The sequence below is a fragment of the Cynocephalus volans genome, chromosome 3, assembly GCF_027409185.1.
Source record: "Cynocephalus volans isolate mCynVol1 chromosome 3, mCynVol1.pri, whole genome shotgun sequence".
NCBI classification, from domain to species: domain Eukaryota; kingdom Metazoa; phylum Chordata; class Mammalia; order Dermoptera; family Cynocephalidae; genus Cynocephalus; species Cynocephalus volans.
The window spans coordinates 169661717-169686146 of NC_084462.1; the positions used below are offsets into that span (position 1 = coordinate 169661717).

At 37.5% G+C, this 24430-nt stretch overlaps 1 protein-coding gene across 1 annotated transcript in view; it reads right to left on the reverse strand.

Moving 5' to 3' along the window:
- Positions 1–24430, reverse strand: part of EFCAB11 (EF-hand calcium binding domain 11) — a 147174-nt gene that overhangs the window by 111390 nt on the left and 11354 nt on the right. Inside the window, exons 4-5 of the mRNA XM_063091785.1 lie at positions 18294–18395; positions 17234–17324 (exon numbers count right to left, since the gene is read on the reverse strand). Of these exons, the coding sequence (XP_062947855.1) occupies positions 17234–17324; positions 18294–18395 (193 nt within the window). The remainder of the gene's footprint in view (positions 1–17233; positions 17325–18293; positions 18396–24430) is intronic.

Sequence of the window (24430 nt, forward strand, 5' to 3'; positions counted from 1 at the left end):
AGTCACTCCACTCTGCAGTACACGTCTATAAATCAAACTTGCATAAAGAGCACAAGATTTCTGCTGTGGGCTGTACTCAGAGCCGTTTTATTTTCCTGTTACTGTATAATTATGGAAAAGGAGCACAAAACAATGAGATCATTTTTTAGTGACGAACAAACTCAGAAATTACTAATACACCTGCGGCATATGATGCCATTCATCTAGCAAGGAAGGAGTAGCAGGCAAGGCAGACAGCGGGAAAACCCTGCCTGCTTCCATAGGGTAGGAATGCAGGCACTCGTGGACTCTGGCTGAGAACTGCATATTACCAGCCTGGTGTGCCCTGCCTCCTCTTATCTCTGCTTTGAAATGGATGTAGGAACACCTTAATTAACTGGCTCAGGTACAAAGCTTTCATTCTGATAATTGGGCAGAAATGATACTCCATATTTAATATGAAAGTTTATTGAGACAAAACAAATGTACACTTGTTTTTATTTACTGGCTCATCATGTAGTAGTTATGGTGGAAAAATAATGCATCGGCATAGAACTGGACGTCAGGAGACCTGAGTTTTGATCCAGGTCTGTGTATCCTTGGGTAAGCCATGTGTTTGTTCAGCCTCCATTTTCTTAGCTATAAAATAAGAGAGATGTCTGAATCTATCAGATCTGAATCTATCAGACCAATCTAACCAAAGATGTTAGTTGTGCTATTCCTAAAAAGATATATCTTACACAGTTGTATTTTTAATTTCTACACTAGCTAAAGCTCCTAATAGCGTTTTGTGATTTTATCATCATACATTTTACCTTCTTCCGACTTGTTTCCAAACACAGAAGATGCTGTGGAAAGTTTAATAAAAATTGCCAAGAGTTTTCAAAAGTTAAAAAAAATTTTTTTACAAGTAATCCTATAACTTATTTTTATAATATTACAAAGAATATTTAAATTTAAGTAATCTTCCTGTTACATAGAGAAGAGCTGCCTGTCAATTCCCACCAAGCAGAAAGCATCCTGCTTCTTGAAGTCTACAGTTCTCAGAGACACATTCAAGCTCTCCTGTAGTTCATCTTTGCATGTCTGAGACCCAGCAATAGTAATGCCCAGTAAATTTGTGGAATAAACAAATGGATAAAGGAACGCTTAGTGACACCTCTGTTCCACCTTTCAGCAACCTTGTATTTCCTTCTTTAATCTTACACATTTAAGCAGATTCAGACCAACCTTATAAATATCCCCAGGATGGAGTGGCAAATATCTTAAAAACAGATGTAACTATACTCATATTTCGTATTGAGATACATCCCATACCTCTTAAGAGTCTTGACAAAATCCTTGTGGAACTTTACAACCTTGAAATATCTTTTAATTAGTGGAGTGTGAGGCACCATCAGACACAGGGAGGCCTCCTGTCTAAGGCCTCAGCAAAGTCTGCAGGGTGCAGTGGAAGCTCAAGCAGAACCAACTCTCCTTCAAGCCAGGGAAGTACAGAGTAGACACCACCTAAGGAGCATCCCATCGATCCATCCATTATCCCATGTGACGCTCACAACAGCTCTGGGGAAAAGATGTTATTATTCCCATTTTACAAGTCAGAGAAACCAAGCTATGAGGAATCTATATAAGTAACTAGGAGACCATTATGAAATATATGGGGAAACTCAAAGCTTGGTCCCTCTGGCTCCAAAGCCCATACTCTTTTGACTGTATCTCAGGACACATTCAAGCAACAGACTATTGCTCCATTTGGACTTCTTCAAGGCTAAAAAAACCCCAAAGGGTTAAACAAACCTAGCCCCCAAAGAGCAATGCTTCTGCTGTCACAGTAATATGTTAATAGTAAAAAAATCATAGTAATAATAACACAAACTGCTATTTTTAAAACCCAATTTGGCACATAAATATAACCAGGAATATCCCTCTCCTCCTCTAGCACACACTATTGCCTGAGTCTCCACTCCCCAGACGAGCAGACTAATGCCTATATCCAGGACGAAGTCAGGTGTTGTACAACCATGCAATTCCCAATTTGTGAATATTAACATGGGCCAGTGACATCTTTACAGGGGTTTACTAGAAAAATATTCCGCTGGCTATCAGAGGAATTTGGTTTGTTTCTTAACCTTAGAAAATGCAGTAATTTAGGCATATATTTTTCGTATTAATTTTTCAAAACCTAATAAAATAACACTTATTAAGAAAGGCTCCAGGTTAACCTCCTCTCCTTTCAATTAGTTTCTTATCAGAGTTTTTAGCACCACCAACTGGTTAAAGAGATCCATTACAAATGTGCTCCGTTCTCAATCTGTTTTGTTCATTAAGAGAGAATCATACATTTATTTCACATTTAATTTATGGTAAAGTTATTTATTTCAGTTGCTCAATAAAATTAGAAATGCCTTTCTTTGCCAGTCAAATAAATAATGATTCACTCTAGCTTTTTCATGTATGAAGAAGGTATATTTTGGTTAATAAGTCATTAGAGAAAACTAAATCTACCCTCTAAAGCTAATTTGATTTATTCTACCATAAACTCATACTCAAAAAGCAAAGACTAAGCACTACAATGAAAATTAGAAACTGAGAAAGAGAGAACACTAAATGGCATCAAATACAATGCTGGCCTACAATGTTTACATCAGACATTAATTTCATTCAAAATAAAGTGATTGGGAAGTAATTTCACATTTAAAAATTTCTGAACTTTTTCCACCAAGATTCCTGTCTCAAGGATGGATGCTGCCATCTGACATGTGAATATATACTGCTATTTATCTTTCCTTCCTGTTTAATTGAACCACACCTAGCAATGGATACCAGCATACAGACAGCACAACTGAGCCCTTAGGGAACAAATTTGATCTCTGCACAATGAATCAGTCTGTGAATATAAGTATCCCTAAAGAACTAAGCCCAATTTTTCCTTCCAAAACAACCAATTTGTAGATAGAAGTCATCTGTGAAAGGTACATCCAGTCACTTGCTGTCACAACAAATTTGTAACCTGCAGAATGAATGACACCAACACAATGACAAATCTGGTCACTGCAAAAATTTCTCTACTAGACAATGTACAAGAGAGAAAGAACAAGAAGCTTCCATCCAAATAATCGAATTTGACTGTGAAGGCAGAGTCCTGTTAAAAGCTTTCTGACAGAGTTTAAAACTACTGTAATAATTTTGTGATAAAAGCAGTTTAAATCTCTATACAAATGTGTAGTCAATTTCATACTTTTTTAAAGCCTCCAAGTCTAAAATTGAAAGCCCAGTAAAGAACACAATTTGTAACAGGCCCAGATAAAATTAAGGGGCAGCACCTGTTCTACCCAATTCAGCACATAATTTGGACATGCAAACTTTGGTCAAATTAATTCCGTTCCTTTGCTCATTTATTTACTCATTTCATTTATGCATTCATTCATGTATTCATTAAATACTTTCTCCAGCAAACACAGGTAAATTCCTCCAAGAAGGGAACAAGAGACTCTTTGACTGCCCCATTCCCTCCTTGGATGAGAGTCCCGATATGCCATCTCCAAGGCAAAGAAGATTTCTGCTGGAAGTCATGAATGGGTTATGAGGAATTTTAACAATAAGACTTGGTTTAAAAAAACATTTTGCAACTTTTATTTATTTTTGTTTCTAAATGTATCCTTTAAGATGCTATGAAGTGGGGGGAGATTGCTCTGAAAAGTTTCCATTTACTACCACTAATATGTGTGAACTTGCCAAGTCCACGCAGGTAGATGTAGTGATGGAATTTCAGAAAACCACTACAGGGATCAGCAAACTATGGCCCATGGGTGAAAAGTGTCCTACAATCTGTTCTTGCACAGCCCACAAACTAAGAATCACTTTTTGATTTCTAAAGGGTTGAAAGAATTCAAAAGAAGAATAACATTTCATGATGTGAAAGTTTTATGAAATTCAAATGTATTGGCTATAAACAAAGCTTTATTGGAACACACAAAAATATGTAAATAAATCCTTTAACATGATTCTTGAGTAATACTCAATACTGTTTGTTTAAACATTTTTTAAGGTATGATCAACAAATAAAACATTATATAAATTTAAGGTATACAGCACAGCATTTTGATATAAGTATACCGTGTATAATGATTCCCACAGTCAAGCTAATTAACACATGTATCAGCTGACATAGTTTGTGTGTGTGCATGTGTGAGCACATGCATGTGTATGGTTAGAACACTTAAGGTCTACTCGCTTAGCAAATTTCAAATACACAATACATTATTATTAGCTATAAAAAATTACCATGCTGTACATTAGATCTTTAGAATTTAACCATCTTATAACTGAAAGTTTGTACCCTCTGACCAACATCTCTCCATTTCCCCCACACTGCAGCCCCTGGCAACCACATTCTACTCTGTTTCTCTGAGTTTGACTATTTCAGATTCCACATACAGGTAATATTATGTAATATTTGACTTCTTTGTTTGGATTATTTCACTCAGCGTAATGTCCTCTATGTTCCTCCACGTTGTCACAAATGGCTTTCCTTCCTTTTTAAGGCTGAATAATATTCCATTGTGTATGTATACATACACATACACATACAGCTACTTTAAAAAGTTCATGGAAAAACAGAATTGAAAGATAATCTTTCAACAAATCTTTGCATGAATTTTTTTGAATACTCCTCATATATATGTGTGTATATGTGTGTGTGTACATATATATATAATGCATATGTATGCCATAATTTCTTTATCTATTCATCCATTGGTGGACATTCAGGTTGTTTGGTGGTTTCCACATCTTGGCTACTATGAATAATGCTGCGATGAATATAGGCATGCAGACATTTTATTTTATCTGTAAGTTCAAGCTACTCTATCATTACTAGGCAGTGGCATTCCTAAACCAAAAGATAAAACTTTGAGGTGACAAAAACACTTGATCATTAACAAGTACCAGCAACATGATTATTATCTATGGAGTATTCATAAAGCAAATGTACTTCACAGGGCCTGGTTTTCCAAAGCCTTGCAGTTTCAAATATTGACGCTGCAAAGAACAGGAAATTTTCCCCAGGCTATAAAGTCTCTGTTGTAAGATAAAGAATTGTAACACAGCAAGGTTGCTGGTTCAAAGACAGACAGGTTACCGACTGATATGTAAAGATACTGGGAAATTGCTGCAAGAAGAGAATGTTTGCTAAGATCAAGCTTTTGTTGGTGGATCAATTAATTGCCTAATGGAATGTCATCTGACTTTTTAATTGAATGTTACCAGCTTCTATTGTTAAACTTGTTAAACTGCACTTAGCAAAAACCCCACCTATGTCTCTTCCTGTAACTTGCTGGTCTGGAGAATAAATGCAGAAAGAGAACCCCAATTCGTGGTTAATTTCCCAAATGGAAGGAATGCCTCGCTCTTGAGAGTTCTGGGAGATTAACCACTTCGGAGTTTCTCACTGCTCAGAAGAGATGGGCTTTGAGTAATCCTTTGTGGATCCATCACCCAGGGGAAGAGGGGTGACAAATCTGTGGAGGCAAAGCAACAATTATCAAATAAAAACTTATTATTTGTCAGTTTCCTATGTCTTTTTTTCTTCGACCAAGACAAAATAATTGAAATATTAAGTCCAGTTTGGCTTGAATTTAGCAATAAAGGAATCTCAGATTTATCTGTAAAACGGGTAGGATACCAGCTGCTGGGCAGGGTAACTGTAAGGATTCAGTAGGGTAATATGTAGTACGTGTTCTCTGGATGGGAACCACTGTCACTGCTATGAAACAATACAGTGCAATGAAAGCTGGGGAAGAGCAAAAATCAAGGACAGGACCCCCAGGCAGGGTGCTGAACACTGCAAGAAGCTGACAACAGTGAACCCCCAGAAAAAAGATGGGGTAACTAGAGAGACTTAGGTGGGGAGAACAGTGTTCTAGGCTGGATTTGAGTATATCTGCAGGCAGGGATGAAAGTTATACACAGAATGGGGAATGGCTGATGTAGAAAGGTCTGAGATCATAAGAAGGGAGAGGGATGAGACCAGATCAAAAGAGAGGAATGAGGAAAAAAAGCGAGAGAGAGAGAGACACCCCCTTCCTTAGACATAAAATTGATGGAAAATAGAAAACTATGGAGGTGGACGACAATGCAGTAAAGGAAACCAGGCAGAAGCCCTGGCCCTCTCCATGAAGCAGAACACAAGATCACCTGCAATGCACAGCAGTGGGAAAGGTTTGGTACAACCACCACAAAGAACAAATCCTTAGGGAACAAACAGATTTCATCTTCAGTGACAATGCTAATGAAATGGCTTGGGCTGTTATACTGAGAAGAATTCCGAGGCTCGGCAGAAGAGTACAGGCTACAGGCATGGAAGGGGTCCGTGACGAAATGCATGCTAACTATTTGCCATCCTTGAAAGAGAGAAATTGAAGACAGCTGGGTTAAAGCTCCCCTGGACAGCAATTAAGGGTATTACATGACCTGAGTGACAGGTACATCAGAACTCAGCATGAAAAGAAAAGCATTCTGAAATTACACTGGAGCGGAGTGGGGAAACTCAGTACAAAAGGTGAATTTGGGTAGTCCAAACACTGTGGTCAAGTAGGACCACAGTCTCTGGCTGGACTGTGAATGTGGTCCCATTCTAGGACAAAGGCAGGCAGCAGAGTTTCTAACCAAGAGGATCTAGGAAGATAGACAGCATAGTTCTGAGATCTCTCAGACGTTACACTTGATGAGAGAGAGAGAAATGGATCGACTGTAGTATGTGTGATATGCGTTTTGGATAGGAGGTAGATGCATTGCAGAAAGAAGGCAAGTGATAAGTAAACTTCAGATCTCAGATTGGCAAAAAGCAAGCCCAAGTACCAGATTCCACTTAACAGTGCAGACCCTGATGTGTAGGTGAGAACCAAGGGTCTTGGACAGACGCCTGGATTCTGCATGAAGATAAGGAAGGGAAGGTGCTATAAACATTCTTGGGGCTTATTGGCAGCAAAGGACAACAGTGGTGGGGGGTGCAGATGATATGGCACTGGGAGAAAGGATTATGGTAACAACGTGAGAATCCAGTAGCCATGTCTAGCCATCAGTAATCAGCTCTGGGATTGTAAATTCTAAGTTCCATGGGTAGGAGAGGAGTAGAAGTGAGTGACAAGCAGTGGGGGAGTAGAGGTTTTTAGTGTTAGTGCCTATCTTGAATCTCCTGGGGTTGGCTTGAGTCTACCAAGTTAGCTATCAGCAGGTTCAGGGGCTGGGACAGGCAGAGGCAGGGAATGAGCAGGAACTAAGGGCATCACAGTAAGTCTGGGGTGGATTTAATGACTACTTTGCCCTGGCTTCCTCCAGCAGGAGGTTGCAACCACAGAGCAAAGAAGAGCAAATAGTATGGGCAAGCTGGAATTTATAAAACACAATGCTGAACTCACAGTATACGACCAAAATGGTCTCCCAACTGAGTCAAAGTAGGATCCTGTCTTATAAAGAGCAAATCATGAATTTAGGTCAAAACTTGGTTAAAATTATAAAACTCCATTCATCAATTTTTTTATTTTATAATTTCTTTGGCACATATTTTGGTATTGCCATGTAATTCCATAGGCAAGATGCATAACACATGGGTTCCTATCAAAAAACCTGAACTAGAATGCCTGCTACAGTTTTGTGTGATAAATAGCTGTATCAGCTTCCTTTATACATTTTTTAAAACAGTTCCTTTTGTTTATATTGCAGATAATCAAGTGAAATCTGAAGTATAACAATCCAAACTAAACCGATTCACACGAATAGGGAAAAGCTATATAATTATGCAACTAGTTTAGCAAGATCACTTTTTGGGCAGAGTAAATATGTCTTGCTTCCTCATGTTTATGCTAGGCATTGTAGGCATACAAAGGCATGGTTCTTACCCTTAGGACATTTATACTGTTAAAAAAGGTGAGAAAAGGAATATAACAGTTATTAGGAGGACAAGCTCTAAAGTCAGACTGCTTGGGTTTGAATCTTGGTTCCAGCTAGAGGCCATGAGTGAGTCCTCTGACCTCTCCAAGATTTTCTCATCTGTGAAATTTGGAGAGAGCCTAACCCACGAGGTTCCGGAGAGGGTTTGTTCAGCACAGTGGTTGGTATGCTGTAAATACTCAGTAAATGTTAGTTGCTAGTAGTGTTGTGCTTGCTATTGTTCGATACATTTATGAGGCAAGTGCTATAGGAGTTCCAAGGAAGAGGGAAGATATTTAGTGGACTGGAGTGGTAAGGGAAGGCTATGTAGAAGAGACTGTAGTGTTCAGCTCAGGAATGGATACCATTTAGCTATGTGGATGGAGAAGTGGGAGGAGGAGGAGAGAGGGCAGTGAGCAAAAATGCTAGAAGAGAAAGAGACAGGATCAGTATATAGCAGGTAGACCAGAATGATGGAGTAGAATGTTTGATCTGGGAAATGCTGGGGGACAAGTGAAAAAGGCACACTAGTTTCTGTCTATAGGGCCTTGTATGTCAGGCTAAAGAATCTAGATGTTATATGGTAGGCAATATAAAGCTACTGAAGTCAGGAAACAACATTAAAAAGCAATTATAATTTACTATCATTATCCAAAGTTAACTAGAAGGGTTAGACCAGTGATTTTCAAATTTTAATACATGTGAATGTACATATGAATTGCCCAGGGATTATATTAAACACATCCGATTCAGTACCTTTGGAGTGGGGTTTGAGGTGAAGCATTGCCAACAAGCTCCCTGATGTTGATGCCGCTGATCTTTGGAAGACTCTCTGAATGACAAGGATGTATTTATTCAAAGTAGCCTGATGGAGCAGAATGACTGGGAAGGAGGTAGGTGGACAAGATGTCTAGACACAAAGGTGGAAAACTCATAGGTTAGTATGTCATAGATTGGTCCTGATTTTAGGATGTATATAAAGAGGACAATCAAAATGTTGATGTAATTCTTAATTCTGAGTCTATTTTTGCATGACATTTTGAAACAATGTTAATTTAAAAATCTCATAAAATATAGATTTCTTTTATTAAATACAAATTTCTATCATTTTAAAAATATGATATACATTATCATCTAAATTTCCATGCAGAAGTTACGATCCACTACAAAAGAAAAACATAAGAAATTGATTCCTTTGTCTATAAAGGAAAATGGCATGAATACATTCATGATGTGTGGCTATTAATAACCTCAAGGATGACTGAAAGAGTTAGCAAAATTTGGCCATAGAAACTATGGCCGCAGTTTCTTACGTGACAGTTGAATTAAAAGAAAAACAGCCCTCATGCTATTACTCCAAGAACAGTGTATTCAACCACACATGTAGATGAGGAATTGGATACATTGGCTATAACACTTGTTATAGTGACATCTCAAAAACTAAACCCAGGGTTGGATAGCTGTCAAACCCAGTAATTTCCTCTTGAGAACAGTCTTTGTCACACTAAGAGACCACATCTGTATTCATGTCGTGGTGGATTCTGAATAATATCCACGATACACAGAGAAAATAAAAGAGACTGCCCTGCCACTCTTTATGATAGATAACCCCACCAGTGAATTTTGGAGCTAGAAAAAGCCTGCCAGATCATCTAACACAACACCCTCATTTCTGAGATAAGGAGAGTGCAGTCCAGGGAGGTTTGGTTGTTTGTGGAAAGATGGATCAGAGGCAGAGCTGGGACTAGAACTCACATCTCCTCATTCCCATCAGGGGCTTGCCTGGATTCCATGACCTTAACAGGCCACCAGAGTGGCATTTGGAGAGCAAAACAAAAAATGCATAGCAAAAAGCCTGTTCTCCATATAAGCCATTCATTTACATAAAACGTAGTCATCTATTCAAGATGTATAAAACTGCACCATGAGCTGTGGGGAGTGTAATGACGAACACTCTACTGTGCCTGCTCATGTTAAGCCCACATTCTAATACTGGAAATAAAGTATATATTCAAATAACTATGAAAAAGCATAGAAAGAAGAATGATATTTATGATGAATTAGGAGTTTAAAGCAGAAGGTGGAGACAACTTCCTTTTTGGGGACTGGAAGGTGGACAGATAGGTAGGGTACAGGACAGGACCAACTTTCAAGATAAGAAGTATCTTAACAGCTGGACCTTGAAGGATGAGTAAAATTTTCATCTAGGTAAGTTTAACATAAGAGAGGAACTACAAAATCTGAGCATCCTAAATCTGAAAGAGATTAAATATGCCTTCCAATCCAATAATATACCCCTGGTGACATGCACTAAGTTAGGTTAACCGAAGAAACCAAAATACATTCTATTTGAAAATCTATGTAATAAAGTCATCACTCTTCTCTATTTGTTTCCTGGTCCAGTTTCTGAGTTTCAATTTCTTTGTCACCAATTCTAAGTAAAGTTCATGCTGGTAAAAGGACTATCCTCAAATGCACTTATTTTTTTTTTTTTTTTAATTTTATTTTGTCGATATACATTGTGGCTGATTATTGCTCCCCATCACCAAAACCTCCCTCCCTTCTCCCCCCCCCCCGCCCAACAATGTCCTTTCTGTTTGCTTGTCGTATCAACTTCAAATAATTGTGGTTGTTATATCTTCTTCCCCCCCCCCCCCCCCGGTTTGTGTGTGTGTGTGTGTATGTGTGTGTGTGAATTTATATATTAATTTTTAGCTCCCACCAATAAGTGAGAACATGTGGTATTTCTCTTTCTGTGCCTGACTTGTTTCACTTAATATAATTCTCTCCTCAAATGCACTTGTTATTTTTGTTCATGGGGCAAAATCAATTAGGCACCTTCTGAAAACTGGCATTTTCCTAAAATGACTAGAATACAATTTTTCTTAGCTGGGTTTTTAAAAGTACAGTTTTACTCAACATATTGCATGTGAAAGTCCCTAGAAGTCCCTCAGAAGGGAAATTCTGAGGTCGACTTGAAAAGCTTACACTCCCTATTCCATAAACATGTGTAAGAGGATAATTGGCAAAGGAACTATCTGACAATAAAATTTTGAAATAAAAAATGAAATAAAAACTAAGGCATTACCATTGCAGAGAAGACATAAAAATTCATGTAATAAATATTGGAAATTCAAGCTCATACAACAGGTATAGCAGGACTGCTATCTATGTGGCTATGAAGAATGAGATATACTTCCTAGTGTTTTTTATATTTTTTATATGCAGAAGCATGTAGATACTTACAGATCAATAATCATATTCACTAAAGTAGGAACTCACTATAATAACTGTGATCATACTGAGGTCACATGACTACATTTATAAGAGAATCATTCTGATCCACAAAATAACAAGAGAAACTTTCTCTTGTTAGAGATTGTCTGAGAAAATGATATGCAACAAGTCGGCTGCTGGCAGAAAGGCATTATAGGAAGCTAAAGAACACAGCGAGAAATACCACTTCAAAAGAGATGCAAATGATTTGAAAAAATAAATGCTATCTTAATTCACTTTACTTTAGGCCCCCTGGCTCTGTAAGACTTTTCCATTCAGCATAATAGAAGAGTCTATCAGTTTGTTTTACCCAAGATCATGACAATCCTTTCCTCTATAATGGCTGTGATATGACGCATATAGAATTTTTCTGCCAAGGGAATATCTATCACTCCTTTTTAAAATTGCATTCCTTAGCCCCTATCCCCACCCCCACTAACATTCTGACACTGAAAATATATTATTTGACAAGTCATAGTGCTCTTACTTTCAACCAATTTTTAATACCCCAAAGAAGGAGAGTTAGATCTTCCCCATGTAATATGGAGAAAGGGATTGTTTACACCAAAATATAAGGATTTAAATGTCTCCAGATTTGACTGAAGAGCACTTTGGTGCCTCAATATTTCCACTTTACATTAATACGCGGCATTTGTCTGTGCACTCAGAATCTTGGATGTTGGGTCAGGGCACAAGCCTTCTGCACACACGTTTCATTTCATGGCTGGGAAGCAGAAGGAGCTCCAGAGCTTTTTGCCAACTGACAGGTGGTGGGAATGTACAAATTTCAGTGCTTACAATGAGATGGAGAAGGCTCCTGGGCATGGAGAAGTAAACATACCCACACAGACAAAAACGCCAGCCAGAAATACCACAGGGTGCTGATGGCAGGCAAAGACAAGAAAGAACATTAAGCCAGCTCCCCGATGACAGCTGAGGCTAAACCATGAATTGAAAATGCCCCCAAAATAAAGCAGAGAAAGATTGTCAGAGATTAATTCATGAAAATCACATGTAGAAAGAGAAAGATGGAAAGCAAAGCCACATGTGACTAAAAAGCTCCTGATTCTATTTTAACGTACTCTTTCCTACTTTATAAGAAATAAATTAAACCATGAAGAAAACTGTGAGAATTTTACTGTCACTGGGTATTTGGAATAACGGAACAACAATTATTGATTAACTACAATGCATAAGGCAACATACCAGGGATTATATGTATAATCACCATACAGTGGAGCTTATAGATAAATCTGTAAACTCAAAGACCTTGCATTTTATGGAGATAATCACAAACACTGTATTTTTATCAAGTGAAAAAAATATGTAACAATAAATACTATCAAAATTTAGAGAAAGGAGACAAGACTGTTCAGTGTAGAGAAAAAAAGGTATCTTGGTGCAGGACCTTAAAAAATAGTTCAAATTTGGGTAGGTTGGGAGTAGGGAAAGGCATTGCCAGGCAATGGAAATAGAATGAAGTGTAAATGCACATCACATAATCAAAGGAACAAGTACTACGCCGAGGGAAACACAGGAATTTGGGACCAATGGAACATGAGTTTGGAAAGGGGACCAGATGTTAGAAAAGGAACTGGATGCTGGAGAGCCCGGTTTAAAGAGTTTTAACTTTACCCATTAAAGTCACTGAAGATTTCTGAATATTTCTTTTAAACAAAGATAGCACTACAAAGCTTTCAACAAGATCTATTAGTGTTAAAGAGGAATTATGTCTCTTGTTTCAACCTTTTAGTGCTAGAAATACCCTATTATACAACATTAATTTCATAGTGCAAACAGTACTATTCAGCTCTTCTGTCTCTTGAACTTCTGCCATTTTTAATGGGTAGGAAAAAAAAGACTTTCAAGAAAGTAATTGAAAGAACTTCTGAATAATAATAAAACATCACCTTTGATATAGCCTCAGCTATTTTAGTCTACAAATACACAAATAATGACTAACAGCTCTAAGAGAAAAGCAAAGTGATGTTTCAAACACAGAAAGAAGTCTCAAATTTTGAAATCCTAATGCTAAACACTTTATGATATCTTTAGAGATAACAAACCAATCCAATCTCTGTTTTTGGTTTTTACATGAGATATACCTTGGTTTAAGACAGTAACTTGTTCCTCACAACTCTTCCCACAGTAGAAAACTTGCTTTCATTAACTAATATGGAAAAAGTTATAAACAGCATCCACCAAGCAATCAGCTATTAAAAATAAAATCTCAAAAATCATTGTTTCCCTAATAAAACAAATGCCTCTATAAAACAAGAGTTGAAAGCAGATCTAGAAATGCTTAGGGAAGATAATATAAAATAACAAGATAGAGCAAAATAACAGAAGGATGTGAAACATTAGCAGATATAGACCAAAACAGAAAAAAAAAAGCCACATTAGATGCAGCACAAAGGCGAACAGACATTGCTGAAAATATACTAAGAAACATGATGAGCACAGCAAGCAATTAAAATAGAAATTAACAAAAAATTTTGAAGGATTTCCAACATTATCAGCATTCTCAAAGAAAAAGAATGTGACTCAAAAATGTTAGCATTAAGTCCATTACATATTTTTATTCAAGTATAATAGCCCAGATAAACATTTTTGAACATGAAAGACAACAAGGAAAATAGTTCTTATGATCCCAACTAGAGGATAAACTTCAGCTAAGCAGAAACTATGGTACAAAGCCTGGAGGTGAGCTTTGAATTCATTTAACTGTAGAACTCAGACTAAAAGAAAAGAGATTATGATTGCAGAACACAATGTAGCTGTTACAAATCCTTGACAATATATTTCTTTTTAAAAAATACATTGATTTTATTCATGATAAGACCACTAAATATCAACCAGAATAGTTAGGCAACAATTCACAAACCTTAGAAAAGTATCTCATTTAGTTCTTGTAACACTCTCAGAGTTAATGAACGAAACACCAGTGTTTCCATCAAGTTATAAAGTGAAATGATTCTTTGATGCCTTATGCCCATGTCTCATTCTTTGCATTGTTTGTTTAGATGGTTGGTTTTATTGTAGTTGTTGGTTTGTAAAAAGATGGGCAAGTACTTCAGAGAGAGATCCTGAGAAATTCCTTTGGGAAGAATCAGGCAGTTGCTGAATTGAAGATTATGAAAACTTCTTCAGTCATTCAAACGATAGATGACTCTGGTCTAATGAGAATTCTCACTCTCTAGTTCCTTCTTACAGTGCCCCTAACATACCAGCTTTCTTCTGAGTAATTGTGGACCTGGGTAATGAACTCCATTCATGCTCATCAATTAAGTCAAAAGCTACTCAAGCTTCTCAAAAAGTGAATGTCTAACCTTAGAAACATTACATAACTCTCCATCACTAACAGCCTTATAAGCTGATTTTTTTATTATTATTCTTGAAAATTGTTTGTACCACTGAAACATGGATGTGTGTGTAAGTCGGACTTTTTTTTTTTTTTTTTGCATACTCCAATTTACACAAAGAAGAAATTTTTTTTTCTCCTTTTTGGGTTCACAACTTCATTTAATACTTCTTATTAATTATTCTGGTTTAGGGATTGCGATGTTATAAAAATACAATTGAGAGTTTAAACAGGGCATATTCAACCAACTAAAATGTCTTGTTTGGCTGTATGTCTTGTTTGCAGTGATGTCCAAACTGTTTTGATCACACAACCATAGTTAAGTACAAGCTTTGTAGGTATATCCCTACAATATGAAATATTTATTTATAGATTCCATGCACATATGCTACTATATTATTATGTACAATATAAAACAATATAGGAATTTCTAAAGATTCAATAAAGATGCAAACATTGTATTTATTAATGACAAATAACTTTTTGCTGTCACTAGAAATTATTAATAATACTTAACGAGAACAATGTGATTTAATATACTTTATTATTTCTGAACATCTTGGCTTAATCCTCTGTGATTGAGCAATTTAAAGTTCAATTTGTTTTGCTACTTGGCTTCAATGGCTGTCAGATACCTCACGGAAATACGAAGATCTAAATGGGAAAAGGTCATGATGATACTGATACCCTTGGTTTTTAATTCCATTTTCTGAAAACGCAAAATGTTTAGGGGTTTTTCAATTTTTTACAAAATTATTATTTTGTTGGTATTGCTAAATGAAATTCAGCTAGTAAATGTCCATCTTTCCTGATATCAGTCAGTTGTTCTTGAAAACATATTAATGCTAATAAAAACTTTCATATTTTAAAAATTGTGCCCTAAAACCACTGAAACTTTTTGAGTTTTTTTTAGCCAGAATTCCATTTTAAACTTATTGAACAGGCAGATGTGAAGAGTTTTAATAGATGTCACACAGTTTTAAAAATAAAATCACATTTCCAAACATCCATTTCAAAAATGTTCTCCCTGTAGCATAAGCATAGGTTTCTTCCAAGAAGCAGTTATTTCTTATTCATTGTTAAAACACTGCTTCCACCTCAAAGAGCTATATATTTTTCAAAACACCTCTACAAGGTAGCAACTACTAAAACCATTTAACACATAAAGGTCAGCAAATCTGAAAAATTTGTCTTTTTCTAAAAGGAAAATGAGTAACAATTTTTAGTTCTTTTGTTAACAACAACCTCTGTGAGGTAGAAATATATTGGTATTTACTATCCATCTCATCACAAAGTATATACAAAAATGCTACTGCATTTTAAAGGACTAGCTTTTACAAAATCAACTAAGCAATATTGTCCTCTAACACTCTGTATGGCTCTGACTAATTTCTTTGCTCTTCTTCAATAGTTTGCTTGGGAATGATGCAGCAAATGAATTTCACATATGATAATCAGTGCAAATCCTTATTCAGATAACCTGCTTGATAATTTCTACTGAGCAGAGCTGGACTCTGTCAGATTTCAGTAAATTACTTTTATCTCAATTAGGAATAGCTGCCAGATGTCCCCCAAAATCCATTCTCTCTCCTTCTTCCTCAGTATCAGAACCTCTGTTAGTGGGAACATGACTGTCCAGAGCAAAGAGTACATTTTCCAAGTGTTATCCCCCTTGCAGTTATGCATGGCCTTGGAACTAGGTTTTGGTTACTGGGAGGTAAACAAAAATAACATAGAGGCTTGAAAGAAGGGGCATATGTTCTGCTTCCTTTCCTCCTTACCTGCTGGAATGCAGGTTGCCAGGTGCTGAGGCAGCCAGAGCAACAAGAAAGGGGGAATGCGGGTCCGTCCTGACTGTGTTGTCATCATGCAGCCCTGGCTTGCACATGTTTATGTGAGAGAGAAATACATTTCTCTCTTTTCTGAGTTCTGTCATTTTGGGTTTTCTGGCTCTTGCTGGTGTACTGGCCCTAATTAATACACCTGGTAACAGGGCTGATGAAGAGCTCGTGCTGGGCGTCACAGAAGAGACGGCTCTGCCATTCTCCCACGGCAGCACGTGCTCACACTATCACTATTACCCTCCATCTGCAGTTTCCTAACAGAAACTGCTTTCAGGCCACTTGTCCATTTTGCCAGGATTAGTTCATAAAAACTGTATGATATAATCTTTAAATCCACTATATCAGTTATGCGTGAACTGCACCATGTGTTGACAGCTTTGAAAGCAGATGAGGAGGGACCACCATTAGACAGTTCCAATTCTTCTCTCCAGACAGCTCAAGACCCATGGGCAACCTGTGGCTGATTGAAATACAGACTATACGAGGACACCAGCACCCATTCTAAAGATGAATAAAGCTTCTTATTTTTTTTTTTTTTTTTGGTCAACACATAAATATATGAAGAATTCTACTTTCCTCCTGCTCCTCTCCCACCCCTACCAACAAATGTTTTCACGCACCTGCCTGGTGTGCAAGTACTCCACCCTCTCTAGAATCCACTGTCAAGGGTATGAATGGGCTCACTGCTAACTATAGATTTCTCTCCTCAGTCATAATACTATTCTATGAGATGGAAATGTTCATAAGTGAAAAATCAGCATAAATAAGTGTTCTCCATAAAACCAAAACCTTGTAAAAGCAAATGGTAAATCAAGGTGTGAGTGTACATATTTTGGTGCCTTACCTGAATACCTCGAGAACAGTCCTTTCTGGTAATTTGGGAGCCACCTGCCTAAATGCTTTTTTGAAATCTTCCAAAGTTAAAAATCCACGATCTATTTGAAAACAAAATATAAAACATTTACTTACTTCTATAAGTCCTATTAACTGTTATTTCAGCTATAACATGTATGTGAAACTTTATTTTAATATATTATTAGGAGAAAAGCAGTAATTTATAGTTGATTTTACATATAAGGTAATCCGAGATTGTCTCATCAGAAGAATTTAAGAATCCAGTAAAATGTAATCTAGAATCAGTCCTGAACGATCTCAAAGGTCACCTCCATCCCTATCATTTTGCTGATTTTATAAGTCCCAGAGAAAGGACTATATAGAGACATACATTATAATAGTGGCATTAGGCCTTGAGTCTTTGAGAACTGACAAAATAATTTAGTCTTTAAAAGTCACTTTTTTTTCTTGCTTAGTGTTATGATTATGATATATTAATATTTAGGGGGAAACCACAACAGCAGCCAAGACACTGAACCTAGACTCTACAAGCCTTTTCACCCTGTGTGTGAACCGTGGGGTTAGGGGATCTGAAGCCAGCCCTCTCAGCCACACCCAGGAGGGAAAACAATTCCTTCAACCATGTGTGGGTCAAAGCAAGACTTGAAGGAAAAGGCCACACAGTGTCCCACACTTCCATAGGTGGCTCATGGCCTATATCCCCACATGGCCAGTCTTTCTGCTGTCTCCATTACAATAAAGGCACAACATTTAAGTATATAGGTACCATATATACGTATGCTTATCTTATATACATATATACATATGCTTATAGGTACATATATACGTATCTGTAATTATTACTTCATCTGTGGTAAATGTCAAGAATTTAAGATAGTGATGGAGAAAAAAATTCACACCAACACCTAAGGTGATAGCTAGTCAATACAGTAAAAGAATTTTCCAAGTATATTGTTTATTTGATTTTGAGTATATACATTTACGGTTTACAGTTTCTTACTAGCAATTTTTTTACATCAAAACACTTTAAAAACTTTAAAAACACTTACAGCGTATGTCAAAAGCTGTGAAGATATGTCTTATTTCATTCCGATACAGTTGAGCTTCCTTCTTTTTCCTTACAATATCTAAAAACTGCTCAAGCGATACACCTAACAGTTAGGGGAAGAAAATTTGCCAAAGATGACTGTCTTCCTCTTTAAGAAAATATAAAACATAAATGAACAGTAATAAATTTCACAAATAAATTTTATCTTAATTTCGGTGAACAGTATTTACTCCTAAAGACCTATGACGTCAAAAAGACATTTTCCTAAATGCTGAGGAGACACAACACTAACAATCAACAGTAAAAACGAGACACACTTTTTGGGTTCACTGAGCTTTTTCAGGGTATAAAAGAATAGTGACCTTGAAAAAGTTTAATATTCTTCCCTCTAAAAGATCTAATAGACAGGCACGAAACTACTTATTAAAGAAGGACTCATAACTTTTCTTTCCTTAGGCTTCTTTGATCCCTTTTTTCCTAGCCAGATGTCATTACAGCAGGTTTTTTCCCCAACTGGGAGATCGGGTCAGAGAAGTAGTTTCTCAAAAGTCAATACCAATTGCACTCCACAGATAAAGGTGGAGAGGATATTACATAAACAATGGAGCTGGCACCATCCCAGCCCTGGATACACCCCACAACGTGTTCAGCAGCCGCAGGCTCAGCTTCCTGCTACTCTCATAATAAAAGAGCCCAGCATGATAATATGAGATTGGATACTGTGCTTACAATGTCTATTAAAATGAATTCTAATGTGATCTTTGTAGTAGGTTTAAAGAGCGGAGCCAAGAATTTAAATGTTTTAGTGAACTGAGCTCTAAATACATATAAAAAAGCAGTTCACTTGTATACCTCAGGACTTCCATAAAAAACAGTTATCACTCTGTTTTAAAAACAGCCCCAAATCATACAATGACCACATGCACCCTTTTCCTTTTGGTGAGGTAATACTGAGCTATATACCTTTCCTTAAATAGTTCTAATAGTTTGAAAAATGTAGAATATAATTCTCTGAATTTCCCATGTTTTTCTTATTTGTAGTTAAAGATTTAGAAACTAAAAAAAGTCAGTCTATCTTTACATTTTTAAATGATTCTTTTACAATTTTTTAGGATCTACTGTGTGCTGAGCAGTGTACTAAGTTCTGGAAACAGAGGTGAAAAGAACACACATGACTCCAGTCCCAAGGGAGCTACTGGTCTAGTGGGAGAGACATTCATCACACAGGTTCAACTGCAAACTGTGACACGTGCAATGAAGGGGAAAGCAGGAGGCTGTGAAAGAGTCACAGAAATCCTCTTGTAGAGCAGACCCAGGTGAAGAAGGAGAGACTTAAGCTAACATCTATCTGTGAGACGACGCCAACTGGCTAAAGGATGGGAAGAAGAGCGTTCCAGGCAGTGGAAACAGCACATGCAAAGGCCATGGGGTGAGAAAGTGGGAAAATGAAAAGATGCCATTGTGGCTGGACCACAGTGAGCAAGAGCAAGCAATACTAGAGGAGGTGGGTGAGGGAGGCGGGGGCAGGAACACACAGGCCCTTGTGGGCCACGGTAAATAATTTGGGTTTTAAGTTGCAGTAGGAAGTCAATAGAAGGTTTGAATTGAGAAGTGATATGATCTGATTTAGGTCTTTAAAAAATCTTTCTGGTTATTATCTTGAAAAAAGGATTGGGGGGAAGCAAAACTCTAAAAGGGAGACCAGTTAGGAGCCTGCTGGCAAGAGATGTGGTGCGAGGGTGCTGGCAGTGGAGTCAGACATGGCAGGTGAGAAGAGAAATGTTGAGAGTAACCTGTAGGTTCTGGCTTGAGTACTAGCTGGCTCAAGGAGTCATTTTAACAGACAAGGAAGATGAGGGGAAGAGCAGGACTGGGGCCGAGATGAAGAGCTGTGATTCCATCATGTGAAGTGTCCAACACTTCAGAGACAACCAAGAGAAAAAGTCAGGGAGGCAGCTGGCTGTACTCCAGACAACAGAACATATCTCCCAGCACCTAGCAGAGGGCCTGGCAGGTATTGTGTTAAATTAACATACGTAGAATTTTTCTCCCGGTAGTTGTTAAGGATACGTACTGATGCAGCTCCATTCTCACCTAATCACTCTTGTGACCAGAGAACATATTTAAAACTGGTAGCTGAGGTTATAATTGAAGTCTAGCCATACCACATTCCTATGAACATCAAAAGCTAATCAATTAAATAGCATGTAGATTACTTGAAATTCTTGAATAATTTATTCACCAATGGTATCATGTCCCATGAAACCCTTCACAGTCTTACCCCAACCTGCCTCTCCAGCCTCCCAAGCAAATTTTCTGGTGCTGCCCCAAGACAGTATGCTGTTTCACACCCCATACCTTTGCCATGGTGAAAAACAATGCTCAGAATGCACTTTCTCCTTTTTTTCTCCTAGTGAATTTTTATATCTCCTTCCAGATGCAACTCAAGCATTACCTCCTCTTTGAAGCCTTCTCTGATTTCTCTCAGATGAGTGCCTTCCCTGTGACCAAACACAGTCATAGAATCTATTGGCACCTATAGTAATTATTTTGACTACATGTCTGCCTGTTACATGCTGAAAGAAAAAAATGCACATTTTTCAAAACTGTATCCCTAGTGTTCAGTATGATGCCTAGCATGGAGCAGGCATTCATTACATGTTTGCTGAAAAAATAACATGTAATGAATAAATAATAGCAAATAAGATGTTATTTCTAGTTTTCAGCGAAAAACAGTAAGATGTGTACTTTAAATATCTCCTAACTCTGTAAACTAATGCCAAAAAGTAAGTCACTTTTTATTCACATAGGCAGCAAAACAAACCATCATTTTAGAAACTCCAATTTCTTAATCCATATTAGAAAGTAAAAAACAAACAAAATTCAGAGAGGAAGGAAATGTATGCATAATATTTGCTCTTTATTTATCACTGCATCTGACTTAGAGAAATAAGGGGGGGAAAGCACAATTCCATAGTTCAATGCGTGATTCACAAGAAAAAAAAAAGCACACGAGTGGTGATATCTTTTAAATTTCATATTCAGATAAGTCATCACTCTTTGGAGCTATAAAGGATTCAGGTCGTTATCTCACAATCTTGTGGGTTACAAAGCACTTGTTCTTTAGTTTTTACTAGGGGAAAATGAATGTGCATTTAAACCGTATGTCTATTACCACTTAAAAGAAAAGCAGTCTAATAACACAAATAAATGTATGTGTAATCAAGTTCTTTCACACTATTTTCCCACAGATTCATATACGTTATTTTTTAAGTCAATGCTCTAGGGGTCATACTCATCAAGCATATATTAAACTGTGTAAATACATCCCTCCCCCACAAGACACCCTTAACTTGTCTTAGTCTTCCAAGGCAACACATATCCAAACGCAAGCCCCTTTTCTAAAAAGGATAGCGAAGTTTTCATTCAGCTTGGCTTTCGTGTTGTAGTAATATGATCACTTTCCAAAGCCAATGTATTTGCTATTCCTAAAGCTCAGCAATGCAAACACATTAATGTAAGTTTTATACATCTTGCTGCTCTTTATGTGGCCTAGAAAGAGTGTTCCTATACTAGCTCCACCTGCTGTTACAATATTCAAACCTAAAATTACCATTTCAAAGGCTTTCAATAATTCTATTGACATCATTTCATACCCAAGAGAAATTCATTACCTGTGTCGCCCACTCCAAGTGAAAGCATATGTTCAGAAAATGTTAAGTGCTTCATGTACACTGTCTCACTAATAATAGTTACCTAAACGCACTTTACTGAAATTACAACTTAGGATTCCAAAAATATCAGGAACCATGTAGATCAATGTGTTTATGTGTGTTTATCATTATATGTCATAGAAGGTGTTCAGAAATTGCCTGTGTTGTTGGACTCTATCAGTAGTTTGCAAATTTTGGTTGTTTTTTTTTTTTAGCTTTAGAAAAGGTTCTTCTTTATAAAACAGGAAAGCTTAAATGTAGAAGAGATGGAAGTAGAGCTATTCAGTCTGAAGAAAGGTGGGCTCCCCAGACTTCCCTGTCCCGCAGTTCCCCTGAAAGTGTCCCCACAGGACCCAGGATTGAGGATTACGGCTTGAAGACCACTGGGAACAATGTTCTTTACAAATCCTTCCTGGCTCTGCAAGTCTGTACTTTTTTTTTTTTTTTTTTGGTCTTTTTTTTGTGACCGGTAAGGGGATCGCAACCCTTGGCTTGGCTTCGCCCGCACCGCGCTCAGCCAGTGAGCGCACCGGCCATCCCTATACAGGATCCGAACCCGCGGCGGGAGCGCTACTGCACTCCCAGCGCCGCACTCTCCCCAGTGAGCCACGGGGCCGGCCCAAGTCTGTACATTTTTATACAAATGGAAAATGTCTCCTTCCATTTTATAAACTAGCCTTACCCAAATGGACTCCTCATATTCTATAATAACATATATACTTATTTTTACTTTCCAAGCAACTTAATACATGTGATATAGATATGTCATAGAGAGACAGACTAAGAACGTTATCTTTTCTACTTTTTTGTTTTAAAGCAGTTTCCTAGGAGGATAATCACCTTTCACCACAGAGTTGGATATATTCAAAAAGTCCAATAAAACTACATAAATTTTTTTCTTGAAAGTTCCATTATGTACATTTTTGGTGGTTCACAGTTCTAAGCTTCAGGGTCAGCACACACAAAGAAATCCTCTTGAAAATAAAGTAGTCTAGTGTCTGGCTATCACAGTGAACTCAAATTAGAAACTTCAATAAACCTGGGGAGAGTGAAGGAGAAAACAATAAAAAATGTCAGGTTATTTGGACTGTAAGCCTGGTCCTGGATTTAGTAGAAAAGGGAGGGTTCGCGTTCACGGTGCCATATATTAACTTTTCCAGGGATTGAAAATGCCTAAAAATGAGGGCTTAAAAGGACAAAGTGGACTTGTAAAAGGCATAATGTAAGCCTTCTCCACTTTGAGAAATAAAATTCAGGTTATGACCATTTGAGACCATGGGGGCGGGGGGAGGGATGATATAATGTGTTTGCATAAAAAGACTGTAAAGACAAAAGGTGAAAGAGGCATCAGCAATGGTGAGTTGTAACAGCAAGATGCAGAAGTAAATTCAGAGGGCTAATATTTTCTTCCAGCTTCTTGCAGAAGAGTAGGGGAATAAAGGGGAAAAAACTACCTTAATGGAAGAAATCAAGTTTTACTACAATAGTGGAAGGAAAATGAGTAAAAACAGGTTTCACGAGAATAGAGAAATCTGACCCAATAAAACCTCATTTCTATCAAACACGGACAGGAATTGTTACCTTTTTTATTATTTACATCTCCTGCTCATAAAGCTTCAAAGTTACCTCAATGTTAATAGCGTGAAGTCCTAATACCTTATTGCAGAATTTAAAGCTTTATCCTTCCTTCTAGGCAAACTGTTCCCTAACCCCTCTTCTCAACTCTCAGCTCACATCAGGCCAGCTTGCTCTGCTGAACACAGCTCGTTTTCAGTTATGCATTATACTTCTTCCTGCTGCAGAAGGTAAAAATATTCCAGGGAGGGTACATTCTGTTTAAGGGAGGGCACTGTATCAACAGCATGATAGCTGGTAGATTTGGGTATGCAAATCTCAAAGGGCAGGGAGATCTGTAAGAGAGATAAGGATCTAGGAGGAAGAGATTTCAGCTACTGCAGGTGGACACTGCAGGGCAGGAGCGGCTGTGAAGAACTCCACACAGACAGCACAGAGTGTGCAACAGGAGCTAGAGGAAGATCCTGCAGCTGGCGTCTGCACTGCATTCATTTACCACCTTCTCTTCTTGCTTGGCCACTTTTTCAAATCCCACATATCCTTCAACATCTGGCTCCAGGCCCACACCTCATCCAAGAATGGAGTATCGCCCTCCTCTGAGCTCTTAGAGGTTTTCATGTAACATCTGGCCGTAAAGGAACTGACAATACTTTTCATCTTCTCTATAACATAATATCTATTTTTTAAACCATCTTTAGGTCAATGTCTGTGTCTCCCAATTCTTTCCTATCCCTCCAATGAAACACACTCACCACTCTATAAATGGGTAATTAAATAAATACATTTAAGTGTGAGTTATCTATGGGCAATACTACAAAATGGTCCTATGATTGTGATTTCAAGATAAGGT